General features: G+C 36.0%; 1 protein-coding gene across 1 annotated transcript; it reads right to left on the bottom strand.

Moving 5' to 3' along the window:
- Positions 1 to 1,603: 1,603 nt before the first annotated feature.
- On the bottom strand, positions 1,604 to 18,952 carry LOC139968737 (uncharacterized). Its single transcript, XM_071973071.1, has 11 exons — positions 18,777 to 18,952; positions 14,813 to 14,949; positions 14,147 to 14,260; positions 8,188 to 8,338; positions 7,167 to 7,261; positions 6,626 to 6,742; positions 5,616 to 5,940; positions 4,402 to 4,469; positions 3,869 to 3,937; positions 3,260 to 3,334; positions 1,604 to 2,810 (listed from the first exon to the last, which is right to left on the bottom strand). The coding sequence occupies exons 1-11, from the start codon at positions 18,820 to 18,822 to the stop codon at positions 2,703 to 2,705; spliced, it is 1,305 nt and encodes a 434-aa protein (XP_071829172.1). The 5' UTR covers positions 18,823 to 18,952; the 3' UTR covers positions 1,604 to 2,702.
- Between the last annotated feature and the right edge of the window lie 476 nt (positions 18,953 to 19,428).

Below are 19,428 nucleotides of genomic sequence, written 5' to 3'. Positions count from 1 at the left end.
TTTCCAAATAAAGTTAATTTTGTCAGTCCACTTTTATTATATGTATATATATTTATATATGAGAAATTCTACTTTAAACATCTGAGGCTCATCAATTCGAGCCGCCTAACTATTAATTCTAAGACATATCCCATTTGGACACTATTTCATACGTTACACAAGACTCAATTAGAAAACACAAAGGCTTGTATGGCCTCAAGTCAACAAGTTTATAAAACAATAAAAGTAGTATCAAGGACAAATCATGGTAACGGTGCACTGATTATATTTATATGAAGTCGAAAGAATATGTTTTAGCTGTATTATTAAAAAACAATGGTTAAACAATAACATTTAGCAGAGGTAATCAATCACTGGGGAGATGACGTCATCTCATCGTCAAAATAGCCGTATAAGGGGCGTTTCAGAGAGCTAGCATATATAATACCTTGAACACCGGACTAGGTATAGAAATATTACTAACACACGAACTTTGTTTTGTTTTTTGGACTATAACATAATGTATCACGAATAAACGTCACTCTGTAAGCACGCTTAAATTTGGAAAAAAATAATGGTGTAATTAAAAAAAAAAATTGATTTCCTTATGCTGCAGCCAGATATATAATATGTTATTTGCGATCAACATTCTCGGCATAGAGTATAGGATCAATTCAACCGGCGGGAAAGAGGTAAAGGGGATTAGGTCGGTCTGAAAACCACTTTCCAACCTAATAGGTTTAATTATAATGTACTGATGTAATACTTAGGCTTGATCAAGTTTGGTCCACATGTTTGGATGGGGATGCTTTCGGCTCCTGGCCTAGTACATAGATATGAAATTAGTTGGTTGTCAAGTAGATATCAACTTTCTGCTCTATGCATGATGTCCACTCACGCATTCCATCACCCCCCCCCCCCCGATACTGTCGGGTCTATTCCAACACTCCGTCATCCTTCCTTCTTCTCCACTCTCCTTCAAACCCCACCCGGGCCGATTTTTTTCCCAAACATGTTTGCAATTGTGTGTAAATAGTCGCTCATGATTGGTCGGAAAAGTTGCGACAAGCATTAAAAGAAAAGTTATAGTGTTGAAAGGAAACCCCGTAACAAGACTTAACTAAGTGTCAATCAATAACAAACAATAATCTGTTCACTATGTTTCAGTGACGTCAATGAACTAATTCATGTTTTGACATGTTCAATTAAGACCTATGGACCTTATCAATATTCTGATTCAGTGTTTGTCTTCCAACTTCGAAGCGATGGCCATTATTGATGCTGACGTCACGAGCAATCTGATTGGCTGAAAACTTCGTAATTGCAAACCTTTTCGTTCCCGGGGTGATTCTTAACTGAGTTTCCGAATAATGAACTATCGTTGTTGAGAATTGTACACAGTGTAAACTATTTTTTTTTATATTCACACTGTCACATAATTGATATATGACAACAAGTTTATCTGATAGATGAAAAATTAAATTTCGTCCGCAAATTTAACTTCGAAATCCCCTCTTTTTTCCTCTATAGCGTCATCACCTTTGCCCAAATGGACGGGTGTAATTTACAAGTTTGAATAAATTATGAAACACAATCAAAGAAAAAATACAGGGTACATGAGTCGTTGGCTCAATTATGAATTTTTATTTTCATCAATCATACAAAAGTTATAAAATTGTAGTTATTATTATTATAAAAAAAAAAGAAGATGAATTAATATATCGGAAACATTAATTACAATACTGTAGAGATATAATATGTTGTCAAATCATATATAAGTAGGACACTTTTGACAAACACATGCATTCGACTACATCGATCTGAGTAAAAAGAAATTATCCTAGCCGATTAGCTGGAAACTTGGACATGCTATATCAAGTTAAGTGGATCAAATGTCTGAAGTGATTGTAGTATAAGAAACTTCACCCAAGGTTGATCCCGGGCACGAAAACCAACGTTTCCACCACACAAAAACAGCCACTATATATAATATATATATATATATATATATATATATATATATATATATATATATATATATATATATATATATAAATATATATATATATATATATATATATATATATATATAGACCGCAAAACGATATCATATGTGTTGAAGAAAATAATGTCAGCCAAGATGGAGTCTGTTTGGCGACGAAAAACTTATCAAGTTTACTGTGTTGATAGACTCTCAACTCCGTACCGTCATGTTTGGGTATATAACCACGTGATCACGACGGTGTTTCGTCTAGTGCGGTATCACGATTTCTTTTGAAGAACACAGACACAAGAACTTGGCTTTAATAACACATGTAAAGGCTGCAAAGCGTTGCCTATACATGTGTTATATCGGAAACTGAAACACAAACTTGTCCTAATGCATATAAACCCAGATGTTCGCTAAACGTTCGACCAACGTTCACAGGAGCATGTTTCTTGAGAGGTTAAAAAGACAGAAACTAACTTAAGATTCACTTTACGAAGAAGAAAAAAAACAAGCCTTTATTTTTATACTGACCTTAGAGAGCTGCTTAATTGTGACACCTTCTTGTTTTCTGTGTGTGAGTTTTATATATTTGTTATTATTTTAATACCCACCCTCACTTAAATAATCCATATAAAGATGGGAGAGGTGTGTATACATTTCAATGCTACAAAACGGTGACGTTATACTAGGCTATACAAAAGAATGAAAATATGCGTGACATGTCCATGTGTTTTTATTGGCAAATACCAATGACTTCAATGCAGAGATGGTCAGGATTCATCATAGTCATCGCAGCTTGGTAGATTATTCCAGGGAGGACATCTTTTATTTCAGTATTGCACTAAAAGAAAATAAATGAATAAAACAAATATGTTTAATTGTATAAACTAAATTGACACTAAATTGACGGATGTGACTTCAATGCCAACACAATAGCAAGCAGCTATGGAGCTATTGTCTCCCCACTTACCCCCTCACCCCATTACCTCCCCTTCTCTTTTCTTCCATTTAAATTGATTGATTGAAAAGTAACGTGTTGAACGGGTCACGAAACTACACACTATTTCTTTTCTTGAAGTGAAATCTTGACGAGAGGAAATCTTTTATAGTATCAAGAAATAAATGTCGGGGAAAATGTCTTAAATTTTGGTTAATATTTGGCCCTTAATGCAACCTGAATTAGTAAACCATCTGGAGAAAAAAAAATATCACAAGAAAATGACGGAGAAGAAAACAAAACCCAAGCTGGAAATGTTTTTTCAACAGCTCAGCTTCAAAAAAGGTACTTACTTCGGCCTGCCACTCTGTAGGCATGATGTTGCAAATGTCCTCCATGATGATCGTCAAACCATTTGTAATGTCCTCCTGGAAAGAGAGGTGATTTGCATATTCATGAATTTTCTGTTACAGATCGTTGTGATGTGACGTTGAGTTACAATGTTAAATTGAACCCAAACAGAAGTATATAGGTATACGTATGAAACACCTGATTTGAGTTTCGCTGATAATAATAAACGATTGACCATCCACTAATCTACCCCACCTCAGTCACCCCCCTCCCCTTCCACCAACCCCCACACCCGACGATTCGATCACATAGATCGACACGATGGTTATGAATCATTCTTGTTCAGATAATGATAGTCTAATCGCTTGCAACATTACCTCCACTCTCCTCCCTCTCGCAAAATATAATAAATAAATAATATAAATAAATAAATAAACAAACAAACAAAACAGTCTATAAAACCGTGAACGTTTATATCAAATGTTTATATAAAAAGCATGGTAGGTTTTCCCATCTCCTCCGTGTTACCCCCCCCCCCCATATATTCACACCCCACCACCTCTCAGTGTTGGGCGTGATAAAATAACCAAAATTACAACAGATATACTTACTTGATTATACTGCAAGACGCCTTCAGCGGCCGCAGAGAAATATCTGCAAACTTCGCATTTCTTGTGCTCCTTGAATCAAAACAAACACACGTTCTAGTTAGGACTAATAACTTAACAAAGATGTACATTCATTTATGTAGTACTTGACAGGTTTAAACATCGATTCTTCTACACCCCTATTCCATCTCCCCTCCATATCCCCATGGAGACCATACCCAACCCCCCCCCAACCCCCCCCCAAAAAAAAAAACTAGAAATGGATAGACACATGATCCTGTGTAAAGAACACGATGAGAAGATTTGAACTAGTAATCATTCTATTTCAGTAAATCTCAGATAATTCAGAAAATATTTTGAGCAATTTTGGTTGTAAATTCTCCCCCCCCCCCCGGCCCCATTCTTCTTGCAATTGAGATATTCACTAAGCCCTAACTTTAAAAATGACAAAGACAATAACAAAGAAAAGAAGTCAGTATCTAAAATGGTTAAAAATAGGGAAATAGGTTAAAAAATGATGTAAATATGAAACTCACAGGAACCTCTTGGTAACCACTATCGCTCTGCATGACGTCATAAGGTATTTCATTGACATCTTCTCGTCCTGAAAGAGAATAATGACGTCATAGTGACCAGTCGTTAACTGTGTATTTACCTCATACCTAGCTATTTCGTACAATTTTTTTTCATTACATGTATAATTGACGTAAAACCGAATCTTTTGCAAGAGAAGAATTACTTTCTTGATATGTTCAATTATGGGAGGTGGGGGAGGGGTCAAGGGGGAGAATATTGGGGGGGAGCTTAGTGGGGATAGAAAGGGGTATCAGTAGCTCCCTGCATTGGTGACATCATTTTCACAGCGAGTAAGAAGATGTTTTAAAAAAAATTGCTATGACAGAATCTGGAATGTCTCCAAGTGACCAAGATAAAAGTTTTCATTCCGAAAAAAAAATAAACAAAGAGAAATAGATTACAGTTAATTACCTACATGTTTGTTGTTGTTGTTGTTGTGGTTGAAAGAATGATCCTTCCAACGCGATATACCTAAAAGATTTATTATTCAACCTTTTCATTATAGGCTACGTTATAACAAAGCAACTATACGTTGTTTGTATACCACGTACCACTGACACACACCCCTGTTAGGCACCATCCCAACCCATATTCCTCTTTCCCCAGTTTGCCCCCTGACATGTAAGGTATTTGCTCCAACGGACAGTTTTAAAGAAATTCCAAATCGCGGCTTTAGGATGCGGGGCAAATATACATCATAATGTGACCATATTTATATGAATGTTTGAAGTTGAAACTGTATTGAAGACAAAAAACATAATCTATCGCCCACCATTGAAGGTATAGGTGTTATGCATTTGTTCACACTTCTGTTCTTAAAATGTGCATATACACTGGACTGAATTAAGGGATGTACTGAATCTGTTGCGTTAGAGCACAAACTGGGGAAGGTACTAGTTATGCAAGCGGTGCATGTTCCTACCCCCCCCCCCCCTCTCACCATCCCTGTCCCAATCAATCTTAAGTATGTAATGTAAAAAAATGTCAAAATAAATCATTCAATGAGCTCTAACGGTTGGGTACCAACATACCAACTGAGAGGAAGGAAGGGGGTACTGTGCACTACCCAACCCCCAACTTGGGCCCCTTCCTGTCCTATACCTCACACAACAATAAGTCTACTTTTAGACTAAAGTATATTTATTTATTGAAAGATAGAACATAACGTACTTACCTCCGATAGACACCAAGATGGCACGTCCCGCCCTCCGTCGGAAATTATCCATACGTCTCTGCCCAAGCTTGTTAATGTTCTTCAAGTTCTTCTTGTTCTGCTTTGCCAGTTTTTTCATTTCTCTGGCGTTGTACAATTTCTTCTTTATATCAACATCAACGCGACGTCGAGGTGCAACTGTGTCAACCTCCTCTTCTACTTCCGGTTCAGTTTCTTCTACTTCCGGTTCAATTTCTCCCACTTCCGTTACAAGCTCAATCTCTTCAATATATTCAGTCAACTCTTGGCGGCAAAATCCGAATACTTCACAATCTTGAATAGGGTCCTTAGGAAAACGAATGGCAAAACCCGGTTAAACTTTCATCTTAGTTACTCAAAAACACAATTAACTTAACTGCATGGGTTTATTTGCATGACAAGTGATTTACAATATAAACATGTAAACTTCACAATAATCTCCCACACTTGAACAATAAATCGAATTTTGTTGTTGTTATAACTCCCCATCCCTTGGTTTCCAGAGCTTCCCCCCCCCCCCCCGCCTGAAATTTCAGTATCGTCGAGAGAGAACAACTTTGTTCATAATTCATGATTGATTTTAGCATATTCTGAATGGCCAAGCCCTACATTAACCGATATGTGACGTCTTCAAGGGAAAATAGCCCCCAAATAGCTTATAATATATATATATATATTTATAATTTATCTTTGAAATATTGAAATTGTTCTCAATATTTAGAATCTCATCAAAGTGAATCTTAATTGTAAAAAAGCATTTGTTTTGCTCTGTGGATAGATCATTAAAATATAACAAAAACTTTCTCAGGTCAAATGTCATGATGACGTCACTCACTCTGCTGTTGCCCGATGCAATCACAAAATACCACCAAATTTCAAAACTTCGTATCTTTGACATAACAATATGCTATACTTTACACTAAAGATGCAGTAATCTTTCGGTATTTTTTGTAAATGAACATTTGGTTACATACCTATGCTACTATACTTACCAGATATTTGTTGGCAAAATCGTTGACGTCACCAGGCAGCTCGTTAAAGAAACGGTAACAAGAGTCCCTAAGTGGACAGATTTCACACAGTGGACTAAAGAACTCAGCAACCATATTCTGTCAAGAAAAGAAAAAAAAAGACGTTCGAAATTCATAGCTTTTTTATTAAGGGGGTCCAGGGTGTGGGTTGTGCAATCTCCTCTGCCTCCCTTCTCAACCCCCCCCCCCAAAAAAAGGGTCAAAATTAATTATAAACAAAACCTGTTGTTTTGGCCTAATTATACACCTAATTTTTAAATATGGGAATGCTCGATGTGACGTCTGGATTTGTCCTTGCAGTAGAAAAAAACCCAAGATTCCACACCGACCCTAATTTCGATCTCCAAGTCCTTTATTGAAGCTAAATGCCATGGTATACGCTACACTAACCAGTAACTACTAACTACACAAGGAAGAACCCCACCACCGCCATGTTAGGAAATGCATTGTGGGTATTCTCCAGGAATGAATATTCATATCGCTGTTATTTTACGTGCCTTACCCATGTGTAATTACAGGCAACAGCCTCGTGAATGAAACCGATAGTATCTTCACAGGCCTCGCACAGGTAGTCCTCTCCAACGATCGTACGCATATCTAAATGAAGTGAAGGAAAATTAAACATTTAGAGAATAAAATAATCAAAATATGCTACACCGTTTTGATCTTCGTAATTGGATGTATCATCAGTGACGTGCGCAAAGGGAAGGGGTTGGGAGGGGGAAAGGACCTAGCTCCATCGTCCCTCGAGTCAGTGAGGGGTGAAACGTTCATTCGAGATGAACATTCAGTCAGGGAAGACAACTCATACAGGTCCAGGACACTTTTCCATAAAAGTTTCATTCCTCACTTTACCTATAATTTAGTCTGGGTATTTAGAATCCCCAATACCATCACTACCAACACCATCACTACCCCGCCATCACTACCAACACCATCACTACCAACACCATCGCTACCACCGCCGCCACCATCATTACCAACACCATCACCACCACTGCTGTCACCATCACTACTAACACCATCACTACCAACACCATCACTACCCCATCATACTACCAACACCATCACTACCAACACCATCGCTACCACCGCAACCACCATCACTACCAATACCATCGCTACCACCGCCGCCACCATCACTACTACACCATCACCACCACTGCTGCCACCATCACTGCTAACACCATCACCACCAATGCTGCCACCATCACTATCAACACCATCACTACCACCACCGCCACCATCACTACCTACACTATCACTACCACCATACTACCAGCACCATCATTACCAACACCATCACTACCACAGCCGCCACCATCACTACCACTGCTGCCACCATCACCACCATCACCGATACATATGTTTAAGAACTATAACTAACTCTAACGTATAGCACCAAAAATGTCAAAATAATAATAAAACTGTATACGTCCCAACGATGATGCAACTGGCAAACAAACCCATATATCAAATATGTCAAAGTTTTTTAAATAGAAATGTTGTTTGTTGATACTCACAGCTTATGCGACGATCTTTCAGAGCCCTTAATTGAGATGCACTGCGGAGAATGTTTGATAAGAAAGCGACAGGAGAGCGCCTTGAATTCAGTTCAGATATGTCCGTGTTTGTGGTACACAGTGTCAACAGCTCGCACACTTCCTCGGGCGTCTGAATTCACAATAGATAAAAAAAAGGGGGGTGAATACTCGCTTTTTAAAGGTAACTTATTGGTAGGGTTGCCTCTCTTTACTATCGTTCCACCCTTGTTACATTTCTCATATGACTACTCATCAAATGATATGACCACAATCTTAATTAAGTTGCCTGATTGAAGGAGGATAAAAACGACAATTCGTTAATCGCTGTAGTTATAGCATTACCACGTGAGTACATGGTCTTTAACTTTTGTCACGTGAGTAAGCCCCTACGTGTTATGAAAAGAACCTTTCATTTTCACTCTCTGGTTATATATATATATGACAGTATGTTTGTCAACACGTGATCTAATCGGACTGACACGCTAACAGTCAGCACTACGGATTCGTTCACCGAGAACGCATCGACAAAGTTATTACATAGGAAGGAACAGCAACACTATACGCGAAACAGACATACAGTAAGGGCCTATACATTATGGCCAGGTTGGCTTTCCATGGCAGCTATTGGCCCGTAGGGAAAAAAACGTGGGGGGAGAATACTCAAAAGAAATACCCCCTCCCCATTGCTATTTACTTTAACGCAGAATACTGCCTGCATCTATAATCATTCTCAAAGCAATGAAGCATATGAATGTTCGAAAATAAAATTGAAGTCTAATGAGACATAAGTACAATGTCAGTAATATTCAAACAGACTGAGACATCAATACAATATGTCAGTATTATTCCCATAGACTGAGACATGAGTACAATATGTCAGTATTATTCAAACATATTGAGACATGAGTACAATACGTCAGTATTATTCAAACAGACTGAGACATGAGTACAATATGTCAGTATTATTCAAACAGACTGAGACATGAGTACAATATGTCAGTATTATTCAAACAGACTGAGACATGAGTACAATATGTCAGTATTATTCAAACAGACTGAGACATGAGTACAATACGTCAGTGTTATTCAAACAGATTGAGACATGAGTACAATATGCCAGTATTATTCAAACATATTGAGACATGAGTACAATACGTCAGTATTATTCAAACATATTGAGACATGAGGACAATATGCCAGTATTATTCAAACAGACTGAGACATGAGTGCAATATGTCAGTATTGTTCAAACATATTGAGACATGAGTACAATATGTCAGTATTATTCAAACATATTGAGACATGAGTGCAATATGTCAGTATTATTCAAACAGACTGAGACATGAATACAGTATGTCAGTATTATTCAAACAGATTGAGACATGAGTACAATATGTCAGTATTATTCAAACATATTGAGACATGAGTACAATATGTCAGTATTATTCAAACAGACTGAGACATGAGTACAATATGTCAGTATTATTCAAACCGATTGAGACATGAATACAATATGCCAGTATTTTTCAAACATATTGAGACATGAGTACAATATGCCAGTATTATTCAAACAGACTGAGACATGAGTGCAATATGTCAGTATTATTCAAACATATTGAGACATGAGTACAATATGTCAGTATTATTCAAACAGACTGAGACATGAATACAGTATGTCAGTATTATTCAAACAGATTGAGACATGAGTACAACATGTCAGTATTATTCAAACATATTGAGACATGAGTACAATATGTCAGTATTATTCAAACAGACTGAGACATGAGTACAACATGTCAGTATTTTTCAAACATATTGAGACATGAGTACAATATGCCAGTATTATTCAAACAGACTGAGACATGAGTGCAATATGTCAGTATTATTAAAACATATTGAGACATGAGTACAATAAGTCAGTATTATTCAAACAGACTGAGACATGAGTACAATATGTCAGTATTATTCAAACCGATTGAGACATGAATACAATATGCCAGTATTTTTCAAACATATTGAGACATGAGTACAATATGCCAGTATTATTCAAACAGACTGAGACATGAGTGCAATATGTCAGTATTATTCAAACATATTGAGACATGAGTACAATATGTCAGTATTATTCAAACAGACTGAGACATGAGTACAATATGTCAGTATTTTTCAAACATATTGAGACATGAGATATGCCAGTATTATTCAAACAGACTGAGACATGAGTGCAATATGTCAGTATTATTCAAACATATTGAGACATGAGTACAATATGTCAGTATTATTCAAACCGATTGAGACATGAATACAATATGTCAGTATTATTCAAACAGACTGAGACATGAATACAGTATGTCAGTATTATTCAAACAGATTGAGACATGAGTACAATATGCCAGTATTATTCAAACATATTGAGACATGAGTACAATATGCCAGTATTATTCAAACAGATTGAGACATGAGTACAATATGTCAGTATTATTCAAACAGACTGAGACATGAATACAGTATGCCAGTATTATTCAAACAGACTGAGACATGAGTACAATATGTCAGTATTATTCAAACAGATTGAGACATGAGTACAATATGTCAGTATTATTCAAACATATTGAGACATGAGTACAATATGTCAGTATTATTCAAACAGACTGAGACATGAGTACAATATGTCAGTATTTTTCAAACATATTGAGACATGAGTACAATATGCCAGTATTATTCAAATATATTGAGACATGAGTACAATATGTCAGTATTATTCAAACAGACTGAGACATGAATACAGTATGTCAGTATTATTCAAACAGACTGAGACATGAATACAGTATGTCAGTATTATTCAAACAGATTGAGACATGAGTACAATATGCCAGTATTATTCAAACATATTGAGACATGAGTACAATATGTCAGTATTATTCAAACAGACTGAGACATGAGTACAATATGTCAGTATTATTCAAACCGATTGAGACATGAATACAATATGTCAGTATTTTTCAAACATATTGAGACATGAGTACAATATGCCAGTATTATTCAAACAGACTGAGACATGAGTGCAATATGTCAGTATTATTCAAACAGACTGAGACATGAGTACAATATGTCAGTATTTTTCAAACATATTGAGACATGAGATATGCCAGTATTATTCAAACAGACTGAGACATGAGTGCAATATGTCAGTATTATTCAAACATATTGAGACATGAGTACAATATGTCAGTATTATTCAAACCGATTGAGACATGAATACAATATGTCAGTATTATTCAAACAGACTGAGACATGAATACAGTATGTCAGTATTATTCAAACAGATTGAGACATGAGTACAATATGCCAGTATTATTCAAACATAGTGAGACATGAGTACAATATGCCAGTATTATTCAAACAGATTGAGACATGAATACAGTATGCCAGTATTATTCAAACAGACTGAGACATGAGTACAATATGTCAGTATTATTCAAACATATTGAGACATGAGTACAATATGTCAGTATTATTCAAACAGACTGAGACATGAGTACAATATGTCAGTATTATTCAAACAGACTGAGACATGAGTACAATATGTCAGTATTTTTCAAACATATTGAGACATGAGTACAATATGTCAGTATTATTCAAACATATTGAGACATGAGTACAATATGTCAGTATTATTCAAACAGACTGAGACATGAATACAATATGTCAGTATTATTCAAACAGACTGAGACATGAATACAGTATGTCAGTATTATTCAAACAGATTGAGACATGAGTACAATATGCCAGTATTATTCAAACATATTGAGACATGAGTACAATATGTCAGTATTATTCAAACAGACTGAGACATGAGTACAATATGCCAGTATTATTCAAACATATTGAGACATGAGTACAATATGTCAGTATTATTCAAACATATTGAGACATGAGTACAATATGTCAGTATTATTCAAACATATTGAGACATGAGTACAATATGTCAGTATTATTCAAACATATTGAGACATGAGTACAATATGTCAGTATTATTCAAACAGACTGAGACATGAATACAGTATGTCAGTATTATTCAAACAGACTGAGACATGAGTACAATATGTCAGTATTACTCAAACAGACTGAGACATGAGTACAATATGTCAGTATTATTCAAACAGACTGAGACATGAGTACAATATGTCAGTATTTTTCAAGCATATTGAGACATGAGTACAATATGTCAGTATTACTCAAACAGACTGAGACATGAGTACAATATGCCAGTATTATTCAAACAGACTGAGACACGAATACAATATTTCAGTATTATTCAAACAGACTGAGACATGAGTACAATATGCCAGTATTATTCAAACAGACTGAGACATGAGTACAATATGTCAGTATTATTCAAGCATATTGAGACACGAGTACAATATGTCAGTATTATTCAAGCATATTGAGACACGAGTACAATATGTCAGTATTATTCAAACATATTGAGACACGAGTACAATATGTCAGTATTATTCAAACATATTGAGACACGAGTACAATATGTCAGTATTATTCAAACAGACTGAGGCATGAGTACAATATGTCAGTATTTTTCAAGCATATTGAGACATGAGTACAATATGTCAGTATTACTCAAACAGACTGAGACATGAGTACAATATGTCAGTATTATTCAAACAGACTGAGACATGAGTACAATATGTCAGTATTTTTCAAGCATATTGAGACATGAGTACAATATGTCAGTATTATTCAAACAGATTGAGACATGAGTACAATATGTCAGTATTATTCAAGCATATTGAGACACGAGTACAATATGTCAGTATTATTCAAACATATTGAGACACGAGTACAACATGTCAGTATTATTCAAACATATTGAGACACGAGTACAATATGTCAGTATTATTCAAACAGACTGAGACATGAGTACAATATGTCAGTATTATTCAAACCGATTGAGACATGAATACAATATGTCAGTATTTTTCAAACATGTTGAGACATGAATACAATATGTCAGTAGTATTCAAACAGACTGAGACATGAGTACAATATGTCAGTATTATTCAAACAGACTGAGACATGAGTACAATATGCCAGTATTATTCCAATATATTGAGACATGAATACAATATGTCAGTATTATTCAAACAGACTGAGACATGAATACAGTATGTCAGTATTATTCAAACAGATTGAGACATGAGTACAATATGTCAGTATTATTCAAACAGACTGAGACATGAGTACACTATGCCAGTATTATTCAAACATATTGAGACATGAGTACAATATGTCAGTATTATTCAAACATATTGAGACATGAGTACAATATGTCAGTATTATTCAAACATATTGAGACATGAGTACAATATGTCAGTATTATTCAAACAGACTGAGACATGAGTACAATATGTCAGTATTTTTCAAACATATTGAGACATGAGTACAATATGCCAGTATTATTCAAACATATTGAGACATGAGTACAATATGTCAGTATTATTCAAACAGACTGAGACATGAATACAGTATGTCAGTATTATTCAAACAGATTGAGACATGAATACAGTATGTCAGTATTATTCAAATAGATTGAGACATGAGTACAATATGTCAGTATTATTCAAACATATTGAGACATGAGTACAATATGTCAGTATTATTCAAACATATTGAGACATGAGTACAATATGTCAGTATTATTCAAACAGACTGAGACATGGATGCAATATGAAATGCTGTGTGTCTATTGGATAATGGGTTGACTTGGTATATAGTGGTTTCCTTTTATCACTAACCAATACTTTGTTTAATACGGTAATGATATTTAAAATGAGAAAAGCAGCACATTTATATTTGAATGTTTGGAGAGACAGAGCGGGAGAGAGATAGGCAAAATAAAACAACCTAGGCCAGTACTAACCATGTCGTCAATTAATGCAAAGAAGATTGGGAGATAAGCATCTACGATACTTGTACAGTTTGCACGGTATGCTGATGGCAGATCCTGGCAAAGTGAGTCGAGGAGATTTTCTATCTGCAAGAAGTAAAACAGAAACTGATATATTAAAATGTACTTAACGAAAACATCATGTTTTAGTTGACCTCAATAAGATCGATAGTACTATTCGATTATTCAATACCACAGCATATGTAATCCCTCTCATCTCAAAATAAGTGACAATAAGTTCAGTCGTGATATTACAGTATTTTAATTTTATGGTTGAATTTTTGAGGGCGCTTGCCATTAATTCAATATATGCGTTTGCCTCCATATTGGCTCGCACAATTACAGACCTCTGAAGTTAACTGAAAGACATGACCGTTATTTACTAGTTATTGAAACCTAATGATAGTGAAGAAAACTGTTGCGCCATTTTGAAATAAAAGGGGCATCAAAGCATGTAACCATGGAGCTACAACAAGATGGCGGTTAATCGTACATATTATCTTCCCCACCTTGTTTTAATTAAACAAAAATAATAGGAAAATATGTGTCTTTGCATATACCACTGATTGATCATACCAATGATTCCATTCAATCTATTTTCCATTTTTTTTTTTTTGCAATTTAAGAAAAAAGTATTACCTCAGTTTCCTGACCCTTAAGAAGGGACTGGACATCGCCGACTACCATTTCGCAGACGTCACACTGTACGGTTCCACCCGCGGAGTACATTAAGCTCTTCCAGTTGACACGACGACTAGTTAAGGACAGCCCATAACCTGTGGATAAAATAACGACGTTTTAAAGGGTGTGGAGACTCGCGCAAAAAGAAACGTGTAATGCCTAGTTTCGAATGAGGTGTAACATAAGTGTTAGACACCACCATCGATCCCAGAAAATACACACACAGCTTGCTACCGTCGGTAATTAGACAATAGTGTACAGTCAGTACATACAGCTGCGGTCAATACCCACAGCACAGTGTATAAACGATACAGCGATGGACATCTCAGGTCCAGCTAAATATAACAAGGTATCACGTTTCATTACTGTCTGCATTTTGTAGCGATACGAATAAACGTCACTTGCAGGCAACAGATGGCCGCACGCGGTTTGGGGCGAGTCTTTAAGGCCTTTAAAACCACGGGTTTTCATGCATTTAAGAAATAAGTTAAGTAAAAAAATATAAAATGTCATTTTTAATACTTCATTTGATTTCTAACCATTCACCTTTAAAATGTATTAAATTGTCTGGATTGCTTCTCAGTTTAGACCAAATTTTTCATGTTGTCAACGATTGAGATGACTTGCCTGTTTAAAGGGACGATGTCTTTATGCATGTAAAGAATGATTGATTTCCTATTTATTTTTTTTCTGTCGATATACAATAGTTCTAGAAGACATAAAACAGTGCAGACCAATTCTTAACATTAATCGATTGATTTAGAAATTCTATTATATCCCTCACAACCAAATATTCTTTCGAATTATATATCGATTATCGATTATATCGATATATCGATTTATATAATAGGTATCGGGTGGGGGGGGGGCGGGACGGGGAATTCCAGCACCACTTATCCTTGAAGATATATCAAATGTAAAGTAAACCTGTTTTTAAACTGAGATTTGGTGAACTCGGGTGAACCATGGAGCTATTATAGCTCCATGAGTGAACAAGCAAAAAAGAAAAAAGTAACTTGTCTTTACTGTTGGGAAAGGTGATATGATGGTGACAACTTTGAAATCAGTTCTTGACTGTGTAAGGAGGTCGATAGAAAGGTGGGGGGGGGGGGGAGGGAGAGGCTTTTACTGATGAATTTTGACGAGAACTGTTTTCATTGGGCTTAAGATCCTACTATTACTGCAAACAAAGCAATCAATAGAGTCTATATAAACATGAAGTTTTTTTGTTATAATATCTTTAAATGTCATCTGTAAATTTGCCTCTCGAAATGTCAGCATGTGAGTAACTGATTTAAAGTTTACCAAATAACTTCTGCTAAAGGTTTTAGCCTCTGCAAAATTCACCATATATTGATGAAGTTTAATTTGAAAACTAGAATTGTGACCGTTTGGTTAACACGATGCTCAGAACATGGCAAGATAATAAATAGGAAAACTTTGAATAAGAGGCTTAAGGTTTTTTTTTTCCAGTAATGATCATAATTGTTATACCCGACCCAGCTAAAGGTACATGGATAGAGGAGCATGAAAAAATAACTTTCTCTCGAAGGTGAAACTAAAGTGACTCTTCACTCGGGATACAGGGAGCAAATGCGAAACTCTAAAGTTAAAAGTCAAGGTTTATATCAAGGGACGTAGTATATATGCAGGACCCTGTAGTTAAACACCTGAGGAAAGGCTGTGAAGATTTAGCGGCTGCAAGAACCTTGCAACTCTTAGATCGCAAGTCTATTGCCTATACCAATTGATCACAATAAACAACACTAAACAATAAAACCCTTTTCCTTTCTTAGTAAACAAGAAGAAAAGAAAAAGAGGAGACATCCGGTGGTTAAGGTGAGGAGGAATAAACAGGAAGTGAACCGAAGAGATATACAATAGTGTTCGTTAACAGTTCAGGATGAAACAACAGGTGGGGTCTGGGTGGGGAGAGATCTGCAACACGAAAATTATCCCAACCAATAAACAGTCCTACAATTGCATTTGCTAAGTACTTTTTTTGGGACTTTCTATGAAAATGAAATATTTACGTGAAATTTGGCGTTTTGGACATTAGAGACTATATTTTCAAAATCCGTTCTGAAATTCTCATGATTCGGTCTGATTAACATATGATTTAAATGGGTGTGGAGGGGATTGGGAAGATAATCCATCCACCCCTCCATTCCACAGTCTACGACAGTAGAGCCAAAGAGCGTGGGAGAGAGGGATGTGGGTGGGGAGAGGCTTGGGGAAGAGGAAGGGGTAGGGAAGGTGAGCCACATCCGTACCCATCTTTCCAATCCGCATATTGGAAAGGTACAGAGCGGTAAAAGTTCTAATCCTCCTCCCACTTATCTTCCTGTATGGGATGATGACGTCACACTGACAGTGAGTCATTCCATCAAGCATTTGAAAGCGCCAAACGAACACGACGGTGTGCGCTACACCGGTTGTTATATGAGTCTGCAAGCCACATATATATATATATATATATATATATATATATATATATATATATATATATATATATATATATATAGCGGGAGGCCCGTGGTTCGAATCCCGGTGGAGGCTGAAAGTTTTTTCACTGTTCTTGATTTTCCAACTCATTACGATTTTCATTTATATATATATATATATATATATATATATATATATATATATATATATATATATATATATATATCAGCTTATAAACCCATCATTGATTTCTGATGTTTCTTCCCTAATTTGTCAATGATAAAGCTAGACGACAAATTTTATACGAAAATAAACTGAAAGTAAACATATTGTTGCTATTTGTGAGTCTGCGTAAGAATATGTGTGTGTCTGTTTTTTATTATGATTGTATTGGATAGTCTCATTAGGCTATGTACGTAGGCCTATATCACCAAATTGCCTTATTTTAGACTAGCGTCACAGCGTCATAGATGTCACTCAAGGATAGCATGTACTTTGAACATTGGTCTCGTCTAATCAGATTAAACGGCTTTAAACAATTCCGTAGTCTAACAATGACACAAAATACGTTGGAACAAAGCTTGTTTACATATTAAACAGCAAACTGCAGTATCTGACTAACCCTCATCTCCCCCCCCCCTCAACGCCGCCCCACCCGTCTTACATCCCCAATATTAGAATACATGTTTGCGCCAGTGATATCAATGCATAGTGTCATGAATATGTATATAACTGAGGATCTGAATTATAAGTAGATTCATACCACCATATCGAAAGACGAAACAAGTCTATAGGTCGATTCGGCATAGGCCAGCTAATATAAAAGTCTGGTTTCAAAATAATCACCGGCCTTACCATTATCGGGACAGAAGAGGGGTGAACGAGTAGGCTAACCTCCGTACCGTGTTAATATCCCACGTGACCATTCCTGGTCCCACTGGTCATTCCCCGATTGATGGCCGAATGAAGCGGCGGATATAACATAATTATGATTCATAAATATCAAGTTATTTTGAATATTAATACAGACTGTAACGAATTGGTCTACGCGACTGCTATTTTCAGTACTCATACAGTTATTTCGCGCAGTTTGAATGAAAATTGCTCAGGGGAACTCGGTACATGAGTTGGGAAGCACTCAGCATGAATATACGGTACGAGAGTCCATCTTGGTATATGCACACCCGGGTGTATAAGGCTCTCAGTAAACATGATCATACGTAATATTGTACACGTATTAGTATATTTTCATACTAACGCCAAGAGCACGAGAAGTGATCCTACGAGTATAAACCCAGACTATAGGGCGAGCACTCGGTATAGTACAGACATATTTGACTAGGTTAGAATAGTGTACGGGTACGGACCGGTACTCAATTAGTACCACTTAACGCATAAAATACTGTTTGCTTTGACTCATCAATTTCAGTTGAATCTGCGAAAAGACAGAATAAAATACAAAATATAAAATACTTACTAGGAACCACGAAGGCAACCACTAAGCAAAGAATAACGGTCCTCATCTTGTTGTTTAGATTTCACGAAATTAAAGAATATATCTGAGTTGTTTCCAAGTGTCCAAACGTATAGGTTTCCTTTTCACGACGTCGGTATGTGTGTCTACTTCAGCTCAACTATACACAGAGATTCTAAAGTATTTGACCCCCCGTATTTATACGGTAACCTTGCAAGGCTTTCCTGTTAGAAAGTATTCACATCCGTCTCATATGTGGAATTTGATTTACATACAATGAGATCACGTGCGAAAAGTTCGAAAACATTTGTCGTTCAATGATGACCTTAAAAGTGAAGGTCCACATAACGTTAGATAGCGTCGTGCTCGGTAACATTATATAGGCCAATATAATATATGTATGAGTCTTAACGTTAAAGGGAACCTGTCAGTAAGGGAATAAGTCTCCATTTTCAAGTTATATAATTCCATTTATGCTGAGAAAATGGGGAAAGTTCTACATCTCAGTAGCCTACGGTGATAATTTCTTTTTTATATAATGTCAGCTCATGGTATATATAGTTACAGTTTGTATATTTTTGTTGGAATAAACTAATCGGTTTCAACCATTTCCCACCCCCATTCAAATTTGAAATATGCTAGGAATTAAGGAAAT

This window comes from Apostichopus japonicus, chromosome 6 (genome assembly GCF_037975245.1).
Source record: "Apostichopus japonicus isolate 1M-3 chromosome 6, ASM3797524v1, whole genome shotgun sequence".
NCBI classification, from domain to species: Eukaryota; Metazoa; Echinodermata; class Holothuroidea; order Aspidochirotida; family Stichopodidae; genus Apostichopus; species Apostichopus japonicus.
The sequence above is the reverse complement of the archived record's forward strand: the minus strand, read 5'-3'. Positions and strand labels throughout refer to the sequence as shown.